This window comes from Tribolium madens, unplaced genomic scaffold (assembly GCF_015345945.1).
Source record: "Tribolium madens isolate multiple individuals breed KSU strain unplaced genomic scaffold, Tmad_KSU_1.1 Scaffold_1;HRSCAF=32;Tcas5.2_LG8, whole genome shotgun sequence".
Classification (NCBI taxonomy): Eukaryota; Metazoa; Arthropoda; class Insecta; order Coleoptera; family Tenebrionidae; genus Tribolium; species Tribolium madens.
In genome coordinates, this window is record NW_025400984.1 from 11578116 (window position 1) to 11591352 (window position 13237).

Consider the following 13237-nt stretch of genomic DNA (forward strand, 5'->3'; position numbering starts at 1 on the left):
CCAACTCGCCTGTAATATACTATTTTCATTTTAGTAAATTTTGAGTACATATTTTTCTTAGTAATAAACATTATACTGACAAGAAATGAACAAAACAATAGTTTTTATATTTTCAAATGCTTTGAGAAGGGAAGAAGAGAATTCAAAATGAGTGATTTTTAATAAAATTTCTTTAATAATATAAACAAGGAATACATATAATTAATACAAAACTGAAAAAGCCCAAAATCAGTCTCCCCGACTCGTTTGATTGCACTTTTCCTCCCTTTCACGGCAACAGCCTGTGATAATGCGCCTTTTTGCTGCTCTCAATGACATAAAACGAGTGCAATTTCCCATTCCCGGGGAAATACTTCATAAACGAGGCCTTCTTCGGCTTGGCCGGCACATAAAACGTCGCCTTCGCCGGCTTCCTCTCCTTCTCGGGCTTATCAAACACCTCGTTTTGAAAATCAATTTCGTTGCTATCACTGTTACGACTTTTATGTTTCGCGTTGACGATCTTCTTGATGACGGGGATGTTCCAGTGGTAGACTTTGGCTGGTTTGCCGTTGCTTTTGAAGCTAACGGGGATGTTCTTGCGGGGGATGGACTCGGGGATGGCATTGTGGGCGTAGTAATGGGGGTTGGGGGGCAGTTTGATGACGTACATGTGTGAGTCGTCGGAACGGGTGTGGTGGCGGGACTCCACAGCGAGACGTTTGCGGTGGTGGGTGTTGGGGGCCTTGACGCGTGTGAGCCCCAATTTAGTGAAGAGTTCGTGCTTGCGAGGGGGCGTCGAGTCGGACGCCGTGAGGGCCCCCGACAACACCAAAATGAAGAAGAAATATCTGTAACAAAACGGCGGGTTATGCAACCAGTTACACGCCCGGTGATAAAATAAAATGCAAAAATTAACAAACACTACAAGCATTACAACATAACAAACATTACAAGCTACTTGAATAAGATTGAAAGTGTTTAAAAAATTTAATTGTTTAAAAGACAACATCAAAATAATAATAAAATACTTGAAATAAAATGGCGCATTAGGCAACCATTTATACATCTGTCAGTCACAAAAAATTGATAGTTATTGAAAAATTACAAAACGTCTCATTTCGTGTTCTAGGAACTATCTAACTATTTAAAAAACAACAACAATACACAAAATTGTTATGCAACTATTTATATAATTGTCGATAAATTTTTTTAATGTAAAAATTGATTGATAAAAAGATAAGTTATGCAACCAGTTATACACAAGTCAATATTTTAAAAAAATGCCAAAATTGGTATTGAAACATTACAAAATGTCTTATTTCTTGTTCTACAAACTGCTTGCAAACTGTTTGAAAGTCACTACAACCAAATAATTATTTTATTCGAGACTTGAAGAGTATTGACATTTCCATTGCAGTTTAATGAATTATGCATATAGGGAATGCACGACAAGTCTATTTCTTCCATGTTAATGTCTTATAAATCAATAACCTCGGGAGTGGGCAAGCTGTAATTTTCTTAAGGCAAGGCTTATCAGGCAAATTTTTTACAAGTGCAAAAATATGCAAAGTGGAATTGCAATCTTGGCAATAAAAATTAAAAAAAAAGTAATGAAAAAAAATCAAGAATAAATATTTTTGTGAGTTCCGTTATGTAACATGTAACTAAAATTCCATTTATTTGAGGTGAAATGTTGATTCAACATTTACTGATTTACCATTAAATTAAAATTGGTGATATTTTGTACACAAAATCGTTATAAAAATGATATTTTGAACAAAAATAAAAATTGTCTTAATTTAAGAAAAATGGAATTTTTTACAATTTTCAGAATTACAAATTTTTTACTTATTTTTTAACATTTTATTTTGAAAGAAACAAAGCAAATAATGAAATATATCTTTTCCGGTTTTTCTAAAATAAAATTTTCAAGTCTTTATCTTTTAATTGGTTTACAAAATTCCTCTTTTTTTTAAATTATATGAAATAAATAAGAAAAAGAGAAAAATAAATATTTAAAAAATTTTGAAAAAATTTCCATTGTGAACGGTCTTTGGTTAATATGCCAATAAACCAAATAATAATTTGCAAATTACTCAACTTAAATGTTAGAAAATAAATTACAATAAATTACGAGTATATCAAAGATTTGATTTATAAGTTTTCTAGTCCTTTAAATTGATTTTTTAAATTATGTATAACTTGATGTAGAATCGATACGAATGAGGGCACCTTCTCGTATCCAAACTGGCGCAATTTTTGAGTAAAATTCCCTATTATTGTTTTAATCTTTGAACTACAATTGTTCATTAAAACCTCGTCAATAATCTCCTTCTCCCATAACTAATTGAATAAAAAAATTCAAGCTTGAGTCCCCAGAGCAAAAGACCAGTTTCGCCACAACACAATGTATAATTCTCTTGAAATAAAAGCGATACTCGTAACAAAATATCTTGAAACGAAATTAAAATCAGATAAGTCCGTATAATTACCCGAGTCGTCTTAGTCATTACAGAGATGTCTTTCAGACCACCCGTTGACCTTCGAAATGAAATCACAAATAACGGCTTAACATCTCAAATTCCGTTAAAACCGATACTCTTGAAACAAGTACAGTTATTAAATTGGGATTTCACACTTTTGGCCAAAAAATCACAAAAGTTGTGCTGGTTGTATAAATACTCACGATTTCATTTCACCCCACAATCAACGACAGTGTCGATTCTCGACTACTTCACGAAAAAAATCCATAGCTTGAATAAATTCCCTAGCAAAAAAGTGCCATGTCGCGTGCAGGTAAGTGTCTCTTTTCCACACTTGTGCGTCTTGAGCGTTTTTTCAGACTATGTATTGCGATTACGCGTCGCTAATTTGGCCGATAAAGATTTTATCGAAGTCGATTACAACGAAAGCAAATTGAATTATCGCGATTTGATCGAGACTTGTTGCCAGCACTTGGGTGTTGATAAACTCGATGTGGAGAAAATAAGGAAATTGCCTGATGTTACGATACGAAGAGATGAAGATGTGAAACGGTTTAATCGGTTGGAGCATTTGGAAGTGGTTGTTGTCCCGTCGAGGCTGCAGCCGAGCTATAATTACCAACTTTGATACGTTGGAAATTGTTGTAATTCATGAACAAATAAAGTTTTTCTTCTTAGTTTAGTTTTATTATTCCGTTTCCACGAAGTCGTTATGCAAATTGGTGCATTTTAATTAAGTTGTCGGATCTATGCTCGACTTGCACCACTTGAAATTGGAGACATTTCGTTTGGTTTTATTTTGTTTTTTTTTTTTGAAATGAAGTTTAAAAGAGGCGGCCGTAGGGTCTGCATATTACCATAAGGTCATTCCAGGTCGGCTGTGGAACTCGTGGTTCACGTTTCATATGTGATCTCTTTCCGACCAAAGTGTCGAGACGAAGATGGAGGGTGATAATTACGACCAACTGGATATTGTGTGATGTTTAGAGAAACAATTCACGAGATTATTTCGTCATAATTGCAATGGGAAAGCGTCGGGGAGTCTACAAATGCTGACCTAAACTGACCTCAACCAGACGAAAAAATGCAGAGTGCTTGACCCAAATCGGAATTCTACTGTTGGAACTATTTCAAACCTTAAAAATGAGCAGAACCTAGGTTTTTGAACAAAGTGTAGTTTAGGTGAAAATTAAACATAGTTTTGTAAGGTTTTCCAACCTTAAACCTGTGTTCTAGTAAATACTTAAAAAAACCTTAAGAAAACTTAAGAAAAAGGAACCTAGGTCGTGGTTTATAAATTCATAAATTTATCTGAACTGTTGCAGAATAGTGTTGCAAGTTATCACTTAAAAAGGTTCTAGTAGTTGAAAAATAACCAGAGCCTAGGTTTTAATTTAAACCATGTAATTTCAAACCTAGATTTTTGTACAAATTGTAGGTTTAGGTTAAAATTACACTTAGGGTTCTCTCCTGTTTAATTTGAAAAATAAATACATACTCTAGGGTTTTATTTCATTAATAAATTGTAAAAAACTGCTTGCAACAAGTGTTTTACGTGGAAATCTAATAGCACTGAACCCAAAACCCAAATTGTGCTTTAAAAACACGAATTTAAAATTCTAACTTACTTAATTTCAAATTAATTAAAAAATAATAATAAAAAATATTAAATTTTACGGTCCTAGTCTACGTTCTACGTTCTTTATTTATGGACAGATTGTAAGAAAATTTAAGAAAAATGAAAACAGATTGGTAATTAAAAAAAAATCATAAACCTTATTCAGAAAAAATCAAAAATTTCTTTAATAAATTTATTGAGAACCAACTCGGGTTTTAATTGATTTTAATTAATTTTTAATGCTGGAGGTTTTTTCTTTATTATTGACAGTTAAAAAAGTAAAATTTTTATAACTAGAGAGATTAAAAAAATTGATTGCATGATGTAACAAAAAATTGAGATCAAAATTGCAAAAAAATGTAGGTACAAAAAGCGTTTGTATAAACTAAAAATTTAGAAAAAAAATTGAATAAAAACACAAAAAATTGAAAAAAAGCGTTTGTAAAAACAAACAATTGAGCAAAATATCAACCGTGATACCAAAGAATTGCTTGTTCTAGCAAAGAATTGAACAAGCAAAAAATCGCACATGACAAAAAATTAAACATAAAAAGTTTGCAAAAGAAAAAAAAATGACATGAGATTACAAAAAAATTGAAAAAAATTGTTTGTCAAAACGTAAACTGGATCAAAAAATTACTTATGGTAACAAAAAAATGCACATTCTAGCAAAAAATTGAACAAAAAGTGAATAGATTTTTGTTTAAATTCTAGAAATTACATAAATTAGTGCAAAATCCTGAATTAACAAAATCTTTTTTGTTAATTCAGTATTTCATGAATTTTGTAAAATCTGGTAAAGAACCGTAGAATTTAAAGAAAACTAAACCTAGGTTTGGAAACTAAAACTTTTATAAGAAAATTTATCACGGAGTTAGCTTTTATAAGAAAAACTGTTAAAACACTATTAACATATTTTATTTACACAAAGTGAATTGGGAAACCTAAGTTTACGTTCAAAAATTTAGATAAAAATCCCAGTTATTTAATAACTTAACTTCAAGATAATCGTCTTAAATTATGTTTAGTTTTTATTTAAGTTTTATCGACTGTTTTGTTTAATTTTCTTTTAAAACCATATTTAAAACGTCATTTTTTTAATATCAAAGTTGCCATATTTTCCCAATCAAGATCCCCGTGATCTATCAACGTCAGTTTGAAGTTTCCTCATGTCGACCCTAAGACGCGACAAAAGCAAATCCAAATCCAAAGTCCGCTTAACCGATGAACAAATCGAATCCTTCAAAAACGAATATTCCATCGATGATCACGTGATCACTCTCCGCGAACTAGAAATCAGGTAAGCTCCTCCCTCAGCTCCTAACCCCTCCTCTCACCTCCTTCCAGACACAACACCAACTTCAAACGCGGCCTTACGGAAGCCCAAGCCCACGAGCGCCTCCTCCGAGACGGCCCCAACTGTCTACAAGCCCCGCCCGCCAAATCCCGTTGGTTAATCTTGGCAAACTTCCTATTTTGCGGCTTCAATGCGCTATTATGGCTCGCGGTGTTTATGGCTTTGATCACTTTTGCCATAACGAAGTCACAAGGGAGGCCAGCAGCCGAGGAACAACTCTATTTTGGTATCAAGTTTCCAACTCTGAAAATTAACTGAAACGAATTTTTCAGCCACTGTTGTTTTGATTGTCATTCTCTTCACGGGGTTTTTCAGTTTTTATCAAGAGGCCGCCAATGTTGCCATTATTGAAGGTTTCCAAAAACTAACCCCGAAATTCGCGACGGTTATTCGCGACGGCGAGAGGCGTGTCATACCAAGCGAGGACGTTGTCATTGGTGATTTGGTGGAGTTAAAGGCGGGGGAATGGATACCAGCTGATGTCAGAGTTATCAAATGTCAAGCTTTGAAAGTTGACAACAGCGCAATTACCGGCGAATCAAATCCACAAAGTCGTTCCAGCGAATTATCAGATCCTTTAGCTCTCGAATCGCCAAATTTGGCATTTTTTAGCACTTGTGCCGTCGAGGGGAGTGGCATGGGCGTGGTCATTAAACGCGCTGATGATACTCTGATTGGTGCAATTGCTAATTTGGCCACATCTCTCGAAAAAGGACAAACACCAATCCGGAGAGAGATCAACTATTTTATCAAATTCATTACGGTTTTGGCCTTTGGGATTGGGACAATGTTTTTTATTGTTTGTTTAGCCTACGGATATGATTTTTTCACAAGTTTTACTTATTTTATCGCTCTGATTATTGCAAATGTCCCGGAAGGGCTTCCGGTCACTTTGACGGCTTGTATGACGCTTACTTCCAAACGTATGGCATCGAAAAATTGTATGGTGAAGAAATTGGAAGCCATAGAGACTCTAGGTTGTACCAGTGTCATATGTTCGGACAAAACTGGAACTTTGACACAAAATAAGATGAAAGTTGTGCATCTTTTCTATGACAATCAAGCCTATTATGTCATGGTTGACGGGGAATCCCTCGATAAGGAAACCCAAGCGTTTCAGGCCCTATGTCAGGTTGCTGTGCTTTGTAGTAGAGCGACGTTTGTGATTGGTCAAGACCATCTTCCTTTGAATGAAAGAGAAACAATAGGAGATGCGAGTGAATCAGCGTTGTTGAAATGTATGGAAATGTTGTTGGGAAATGTGTCGATGAAAAGAAGGGATAATCCCAAGGTTAGTTTTTTATACAGGGTGTTGAAAAAAGATTGTCAAATTTTTAAGGAGGTATGGACTAATTAATAGACAAAGTTTCAGAGATATAAAATGTGAAAATTTTTAGAATTTTCACTAGAAGCTTCTCTTTCCTTTGAACAGACTGCATATAAATGTTACAATCTTTTTTTAATTCCCTGTATTATGATTGGATTAATTAGCGGAAACACGTTAACGGATTTGTTGAGTTTAATTAATACGATTAAATAATTAAGAACTTGTCGCAAGACAAATCGAAGATTATGACGCGATGTGAGAAACGTGAGAAGTAATTAAAGGTTTCTTGCGAGACGGGTGTTTAAAGTGTCGTTGGAAGCTAAATCGATGCGACTTTTTAGGGAAAATGCATGCATTTTAAATGGGTTTAAACTTGTTCAAGTTTTTTGTCATGAAAATGTATTTCTATTTTATGCACATATTAAACTCTGATTTGAGGCAAATAGAACCTAATTGGGGTTTAAGTTTAAAGGAAAAATAAGATTTTTGGAGTTTTTAGCACACATTTTTCGATATCTTAAACACTTATCCCAAGTATTTATGTACATTTGAAATTATAAAACTATCAAAACTTAAAATTGAAAATACAACGTTCTTTGTAACGAAAGACAAAAATTGCATAATTGTTTAAAAATCTCAATATCTTTTAAGATATCCATTATATGTATAGAAATCTAGCTCCTTGAAAATTTTATTTATGTTTACATATTTGAATTTTTTAGGTTCAATTTTACCAAACCCAAAAACAAAAATAATTATTTGTGAAATCAAAGAGATTTATTTAAATTTTCCCTTAATAAAACTTTTATAAAAATTTTCGATTTTTCCAATTTCCCGGAAACTATTAGTCGTAAAAATATTGTCTCTAGACGTTTTTTATAATTTATGTTTCCTTAAAAAATCATAGGTTTTATTTTAAATAAGAGATTCAAACTCAAAATATTATTTGATGAAAAACCCAGATTGTAAAACAAACCCAAGTATTGGTTTTACATAATATTTTATTGTTTAACTTAGAAGCAAAAACCTTAAAATTTTACAATTAATCCATTTATTATAATACCTAATAAGAAATAACCAAGGAAAAAAAACACAACATTTGAAGAAAAACCTAGGTTGTGCTTAAAATATTCAAACTATTTTTTTGAAAATAAGAAAATTTGTGTCGTTCTAAATTAAATTTTAGTTAAAAGTAAACCTAGGTTTATCTTACGGGTTTTCAAACCCAAACCCAAAAAATCATCCAACATTGAAGTAACCAATTCTAAGGTAAATGTCCGAATGAGACTCGACTACACCTTGTTTTAAGGTTCAAACAACTCGAATGACTCAAATTCATTCGAAATAATTTAGATTTCGGAGTGTAATATTTGCCCATCCATAGTGATTCATAAATCCCGTTGATTATTTCGCGTTTAATTAGGCATCGCAAAGTTGAAATTTTTATTATTTTTATGCAAATCGACGTCACTCGACCGGATACCCATAAATTATAAATTCAGCTACTCTTTTACCAAACGGTAAACATCGTCAAATTAAATAATAAATATCAAACCCAACAGGTGTGCGAAATCCCCTTCAATTCCACCAACAAATACCAAGTTTCGATTCACCAAATCAAAAGCGAATTTGTCCTTTTGATGAAAGGAGCCCCCGAACGCATCCTAGATCGTTGTTCAACAATCCTGCGTTTCGATGAAACCTCATCCCTGACCCAAGATATCAAAAACGGGATTATGAGAGCTATCAATAATTTGGGATTAAAAGGGGAACGTGTTTTGGCTTTCGCCGATTTGCAATTACCATCAGCGATTTATAACAAGAATTACGTCTTCAATGTTGAGAAACCAAATTTTCCATTGACTGGTAACGACTGGAAATTTGGATTAATCCCAGTTTATAATTTTTGTATTAAAGGATTAAGGTTTGTCGGATTGATTTCAATGATGGATCCTCCTCGTCCCGCCGTTCCCGACGCTGTTAGTAAATGTAAAACGGCAGGAATTAAAGTCATCATGGTGACAGGGGATCATCCTATCACAGCCGCAGCGATTGCAAAACAAGTCGGGATTTTGTCCCAACAAAGTGTAACATCTTATGATATAGCATTGAGAAGGGACGTTTCAGTCAGTTTAGTTACTGATAAAGAGAAAAGTATGTGTAATGCGGCTGTTATCACTGGAAGTGATTTGAGAGAAATGACAACGACTGAATTACAAAATAATTTGTTGACATATCAAGAAATTGTTTTCGCAAGGACAAGTCCCCAACAAAAACTGAAAATTGTGGAGGCGTTTCAGAAACTGGGGCACATTGTGGCCGTTACAGGAGATGGGGTTAATGACTCTCCAGCCTTGAAAAAGGCTGACATTGGTATTTTTGTCACTAAATTTCTAATCTTGAAATTAAGTTGGCAACAATGAATTATTGAAATGGCAATAAAATTGTGACACTTGAATTTGACAGCTAATGTTGATTGCCAATTCATTCATGACCTACTTGACAAATTAGTGATCAAAGTTGCCAATTTAATCTCAGTCACAGGCTACACTGAACAATGTTTTTGCCAATTTGAATGTCTGTGTTGCCAAATTAAAACGAATTACAATAACGATCAATGTCGTCAATTTGACTTCAGTCAGAATAAGCTACTTTAATGAGTATCTTTCTTTAAATTTGATACCTAGTTGTATGTTGCCAAATTAATACAAATTACAATAATGATCAATTTTGCCATTTAATTGCAGTCAGAATAAACCAATTTGATCAGATCGTTTCCTATAAATTTGACAGTCAGTGATGCCAAATTAATTTAATACTTTTATTCACAGGCTACATTCATTTTTTTTTCAGTTTGACTGTGATTGTTGCCAATTTAATTTCAGTCAGAATAAGCAAATTTGATCATATTTTTTTTTTGAATTTGACAGTCTCTGTTGCCAAATTAATCATGCATGGTCTACTTGACATTAATGATAAATTTTGCCAACTTAATTTCAATCAGAGGCAACTTTGATCAGTTGTTTTGAATTTAACGGTCAGATTAATTCAATAATGCTCAACGTTGCCAACTTAATTTCAGCTTGATCATATCTTTTGTGCATAGGTATCGCGATGGGCATTGCCGGCACCGACGTGTCCAAAGAGGCTGCCGACATGATCCTCCTTGACGACAACTTCTCGTCGATAGTGACCGGAGTTGAGGAGGGCCGTCTCATTTTTGACAACTTAAAAAAAAGTATTGCTTATCTCCTGACATCAAATGTGCCCGAAATTGTGCCTTTTATTGCTATGGTATTTATAAATATACCACCAGTGATTGGTATTTTAGCCATAATGGTAATTGATGTTGGTAAATACCCCAAAATTTAGACGACCTCTTCTAATTATGTGTGACATAGGGACGGATTTATGGCCGGCTATTAGTCTCGCGTATGAGAAAGCCGAAGCTGATATTATGACACGGCGACCCCGCGACCCCTTTTACGACAAACTTGTCAATCACCGATTGATTCTATTGACCTATGCCCAAATTGGGGTCATCCAGACTTGTGCAAGCTTTGCGTCGTATTTTTTGTGTATGATGGAGCATGGGTTTTTTTGGGGTCGTCTCGTAGGTAGGTAGAAGGGGTCGGGTTTGGGGTCGCCTCAAACAAATTTTTTTTTTCAGGTTTAAGACACGATTGGATCGATAAAGATAAAATAGTTAAAGATTCGTATGGCCAAGAGTGGACTTATGAGGAGCGCAAGATTTTAACGCGGAAATGTTACAGTAGTTTTTTTCTGTCGATAGTATTGACACAAGTGGCTGATTTGATAATTTGTAAAACGAGAAGATTGTCGTTGTTTCAGCAAGGGATGACGAATTGGGTGCTGAATGCTGGAATTTTTGTCGAGTTGAGTATAGCAGCGTTGGCGGTGTATTGTCCCGGTTTGAGGATGTTGTTGCAGTTTGAACCGATCAGTTTGGATATTTTGGTGCCGACTCTACCATTCGCGATTATTATTTTTTCGTTCGACGAGGTGAGGAAGCTGTTGATTAGGAGGCATCCTGGGGGGTTGATCGACAGAGAGACTTATTATTAATCAATTATTTTTATGGTTCAAATAATTTTGGAACTAGTAGATTAGTAAAAGGTTTAAAAAGAAAATCAATGAGTTTCATTTCTAACCTTTGTTTTATAATTTGCAAAACAAACTTTTATTGAAACAGAAGAGGTTGCATTTTAAACACAATATTATGGTTTTCATTTCGTTATCCCAATCTTAAATTTCGGGGTTTTAATAAAAAATTGCTAAAAATAAAATCCAAAAATAGCAAAACCAACTTTAGTAAGCGTTTCAGGGTTTCGTAACATTTTATTTTTTTTTATACAACACTTTGCATAAATATAGCAAAAAGTTTAAACCAAAATTCCTCCAAGTTTTATTTCAAATTAGGTACCTACTTGTTTTTCAATTGATTTTTATTTTGTAATTTCGTTAAATCACAAAAATTAAAAAAAAGAACAAGATAAAACGTAGTTTTCCGGATTTTTGTAAATTTTCAATTTTATATATTTATTTAAGTTTTTTACTTTTAATAGAAAAATTATTTAAAATATATAAAAATGACAAAACTAACTTTTATTACTACAAAATCGATGTCTACACGGTGTAAGCATTCAGTATCTATCAAGCTTTTCAAAAAATTAAATTATTGTGTATTTTTGAAGCCTAAAATTCACGTTACTAAAATTTTTAAAAATGGTATCATTATATTTTATTATTTTGTTAATTTTTTAAGTTGTCTCAAAGTTTATGTCATCAGAAAAAAACATTATAACATTGTAAACGAGGTTTTACAAATTACCTACTGTATAATTTATAATTCCCACATTCCCACATTCCTACATTTTTTTTTAAATATAAAAATCATGAAAAAATCTAAAAATGACAAAACCGACTTTTATTTTTAAAAAATGATTTCTAAACAATTTACCTAATAATTAACCTAATTTTACAGTACCTAATAAGTTTTTCAATAAAATAATTCATTACGTGTGTTTTTTAAACCTGAAATGCATTTTAATCACATTTAAAATAGTGGTTCGTGGTTTAAATTTAAAAAAAAAGTGATAATTTTACAGCAAAGTATAGTCCACCTCTCTCGACTTACATACCCAATTCCAGTTATTTTGTTTTTATAATATTTGATTTTGTACATTTAACATTTGGCTTCGTTGGCAGAAACCCAAATTTTTATTGAAAAATATAAAAAAAATGTTTTTCGATTTGCAATTTTTTTTATTTGTAACACAAAAACTAAAATTAAACAAGTATAACAATATTTTACAAATTCCTATATGGCTTTGTTAATTTTTTAGAAAAAAAAAAAGATAAATAAGGAAATTTGTATTAGTTTGTTGATTTTTGTAAAAAGCGGGAAATGTCAAATATTTCCCTCTTTTAGACCGGCTGAAATAATAATGAGTTGAGAAAAGTCTTCGACTGCATTGGTAATTAGTTCCAAAAAGCCAAACAAGCCTTGACCTCTGCTAAATGTAGTGCTCACCATGTTGAAAATCATTTTCCGTTATTTTTTAGGTGTATCATGCTGTTTTACCTCCAGCGACGCCAATTTATCAACTCTCGAAAAATTCGTTCTAGTCATTGCATATTAAAATTCGAATCTCATTTTTTCCATCATGCATCACGCTCGAGAAGCTTCCTCACATGTGAACAACAACCCGAAAAAGAGACAAATGTGCAGGTGAGCGACCAGCACTCCTCCGAAAAGAAAAAAAATCAATTGCAACTTACCGCATCATCGGTCTTGGAGCACACTTCATTCACGAAATGGGAGTTTTGTGGCACAAATCGTCGTCGCACGTGCTTCTTCGACAAACGCCAAATGGGGAATGCCGCTGCGTATACATATGGTGTTTGGCGGTCTCCTTTTCGGTCGGAAGGTCTCCCTGTTGCTTGTCTTGCACGTATGTGTAAAGTTGGCCGACCTCGGCGATGTCACGAAGATGCAACTGCAGGAGGAAGGCCTCTTCGTTCGCTCAAAAATCCTCAACTTTCACTGATTTTCCGAAAAAATTTTGAGTCGCTAACAAAATTTCAAACAAACTCTTTTTCTCATTTTTCATCACGTTGGGGCTCTTGAGATAAGGAAAAATCACTTCCTGCTCTTAGATTTACAGCACTTGTTTCACTTCAGGCATCCGTTAACACAAATTCCTGATTTAAAACTGTAAACAGACCATATAAGAGATTTCTAGTAACTATGAGTTTAGAAAAACAATTTCTCAAAATTTAAATGGTCTAAACTAAATTCAAACTTCACATAAAGTGTTTCGATATTCGAAACTAGAATAGAACAAAATGAAAAAAAATCAAATCAAAAAATTTCAATGCATTTTTTATCATGGAAGTTTTGGTATTACGAGTACATGTAATTATGGCTCAAAGTTTTATGTGAATAA

General features: G+C 33.3%; 3 protein-coding genes across 7 annotated transcripts; 2 read left to right on the forward strand and 1 right to left on the reverse strand.

The window, feature by feature from the left end:
* Positions 1-152: 152 nt before the first annotated feature.
* LOC123016171 lies at positions 153-12833 on the reverse strand. 2 transcript variants are annotated; one of them, XM_044416403.1, is made up of 2 exons: positions 12570-12833; positions 153-830 (listed from the first exon to the last, which is right to left on the reverse strand). In XM_044416403.1, exons 1-2 carry the CDS (start codon positions 12596-12598, stop codon positions 269-271), a joined length of 591 nt encoding a protein of 196 aa, XP_044272338.1. In that variant the 5' UTR covers positions 12599-12833; the 3' UTR covers positions 153-268. The 2 variants fall into 2 exon arrangements, with proteins under 2 accessions (XP_044272338.1, XP_044272340.1); XM_044416405.1 differs by lacking the exon at positions 12570-12833 and adding an exon at positions 2669-2817.
* On the forward strand, positions 2371-3142 carry LOC123016170 (ankyrin repeat domain-containing protein 40-like). 2 transcript variants are annotated; one of them, XM_044416401.1, is made up of 2 exons: positions 2371-2460; positions 2511-3142. In XM_044416401.1, the coding sequence occupies exons 1-2, from the start codon at positions 2390-2392 to the stop codon at positions 3091-3093; spliced, it is 654 nt and encodes a 217-aa protein (XP_044272336.1). In that variant the 5' UTR covers positions 2371-2389; the 3' UTR covers positions 3094-3142. The 2 variants fall into 2 exon arrangements, with proteins under 2 accessions (XP_044272336.1, XP_044272337.1); XM_044416402.1 differs by lacking the exon at positions 2371-2460 and having other exon boundaries at positions 2666-2778; positions 2825-3142.
* Positions 5240-10862, forward strand: LOC123016167 (sodium/potassium-transporting ATPase subunit alpha-like). 3 transcript variants are annotated; one of them, XM_044416399.1, is made up of 9 exons: positions 5240-5383; positions 5431-5666; positions 5713-6731; positions 8330-8633; positions 8685-9140; positions 9874-10119; positions 10169-10384; positions 10438-10668; positions 10719-10829. In XM_044416399.1, exons 1-9 carry the CDS (start codon positions 5253-5255, stop codon positions 10721-10723), a joined length of 2844 nt encoding a protein of 947 aa, XP_044272334.1. In that variant the 5' UTR covers positions 5240-5252; the 3' UTR covers positions 10724-10829. The 3 variants fall into 3 exon arrangements, with proteins under 3 accessions (XP_044272334.1, XP_044272333.1, XP_044272332.1); XM_044416398.1 differs by having other exon boundaries at positions 10438-10663; positions 10719-10824; XM_044416397.1 differs by having other exon boundaries at positions 10438-10862.
* Positions 12834-13237: the final 404 nt, after the last annotated feature.

Excerpts from the sequence above, each read along its gene's own strand:
- LOC123016171 (XM_044416403.1), bottom strand. The coding sequence starts at position 12,598 with ATGAAGTGTGCTCCAAGACCGATGATGCG. Across the intron at positions 831-12,569 it reads GCTCCAAGACCGATGATGCG|ATATTTCTTCTTCATTTTGG; the intron begins GTAAGTTGCAAT and ends GTTTTGTTACAG.
- LOC123016167 (XM_044416397.1), top strand. The coding sequence starts at position 5,253 with ATGTCGACCCTAAGACGCGACAAAAGCAAATCCAAATCCAAAGTCCGC. Across the intron at positions 8,634-8,684 it reads ACCAAATTTTCCATTGACTG|GATTAAGGTTTGTCGGATTG; the intron begins GTAACGACTGGA and ends TTTGTATTAAAG. Across the intron at positions 9,141-9,873 it reads CTTGAAAAAGGCTGACATTG|GTATCGCGATGGGCATTGCC; the intron begins GTATTTTTGTCA and ends TTTTGTGCATAG.
- LOC123016170 (XM_044416401.1), top strand. The coding sequence starts at position 2,390 with ATGTATAATTCTCTTGAAATAAAAGCGATACTCGTAACAAAATATCTT. Across the intron at positions 2,461-2,510 it reads ACGAAATTAAAATCAGATAA|ACCACCCGTTGACCTTCGAA; the intron begins GTCCGTATAATT and ends GATGTCTTTCAG.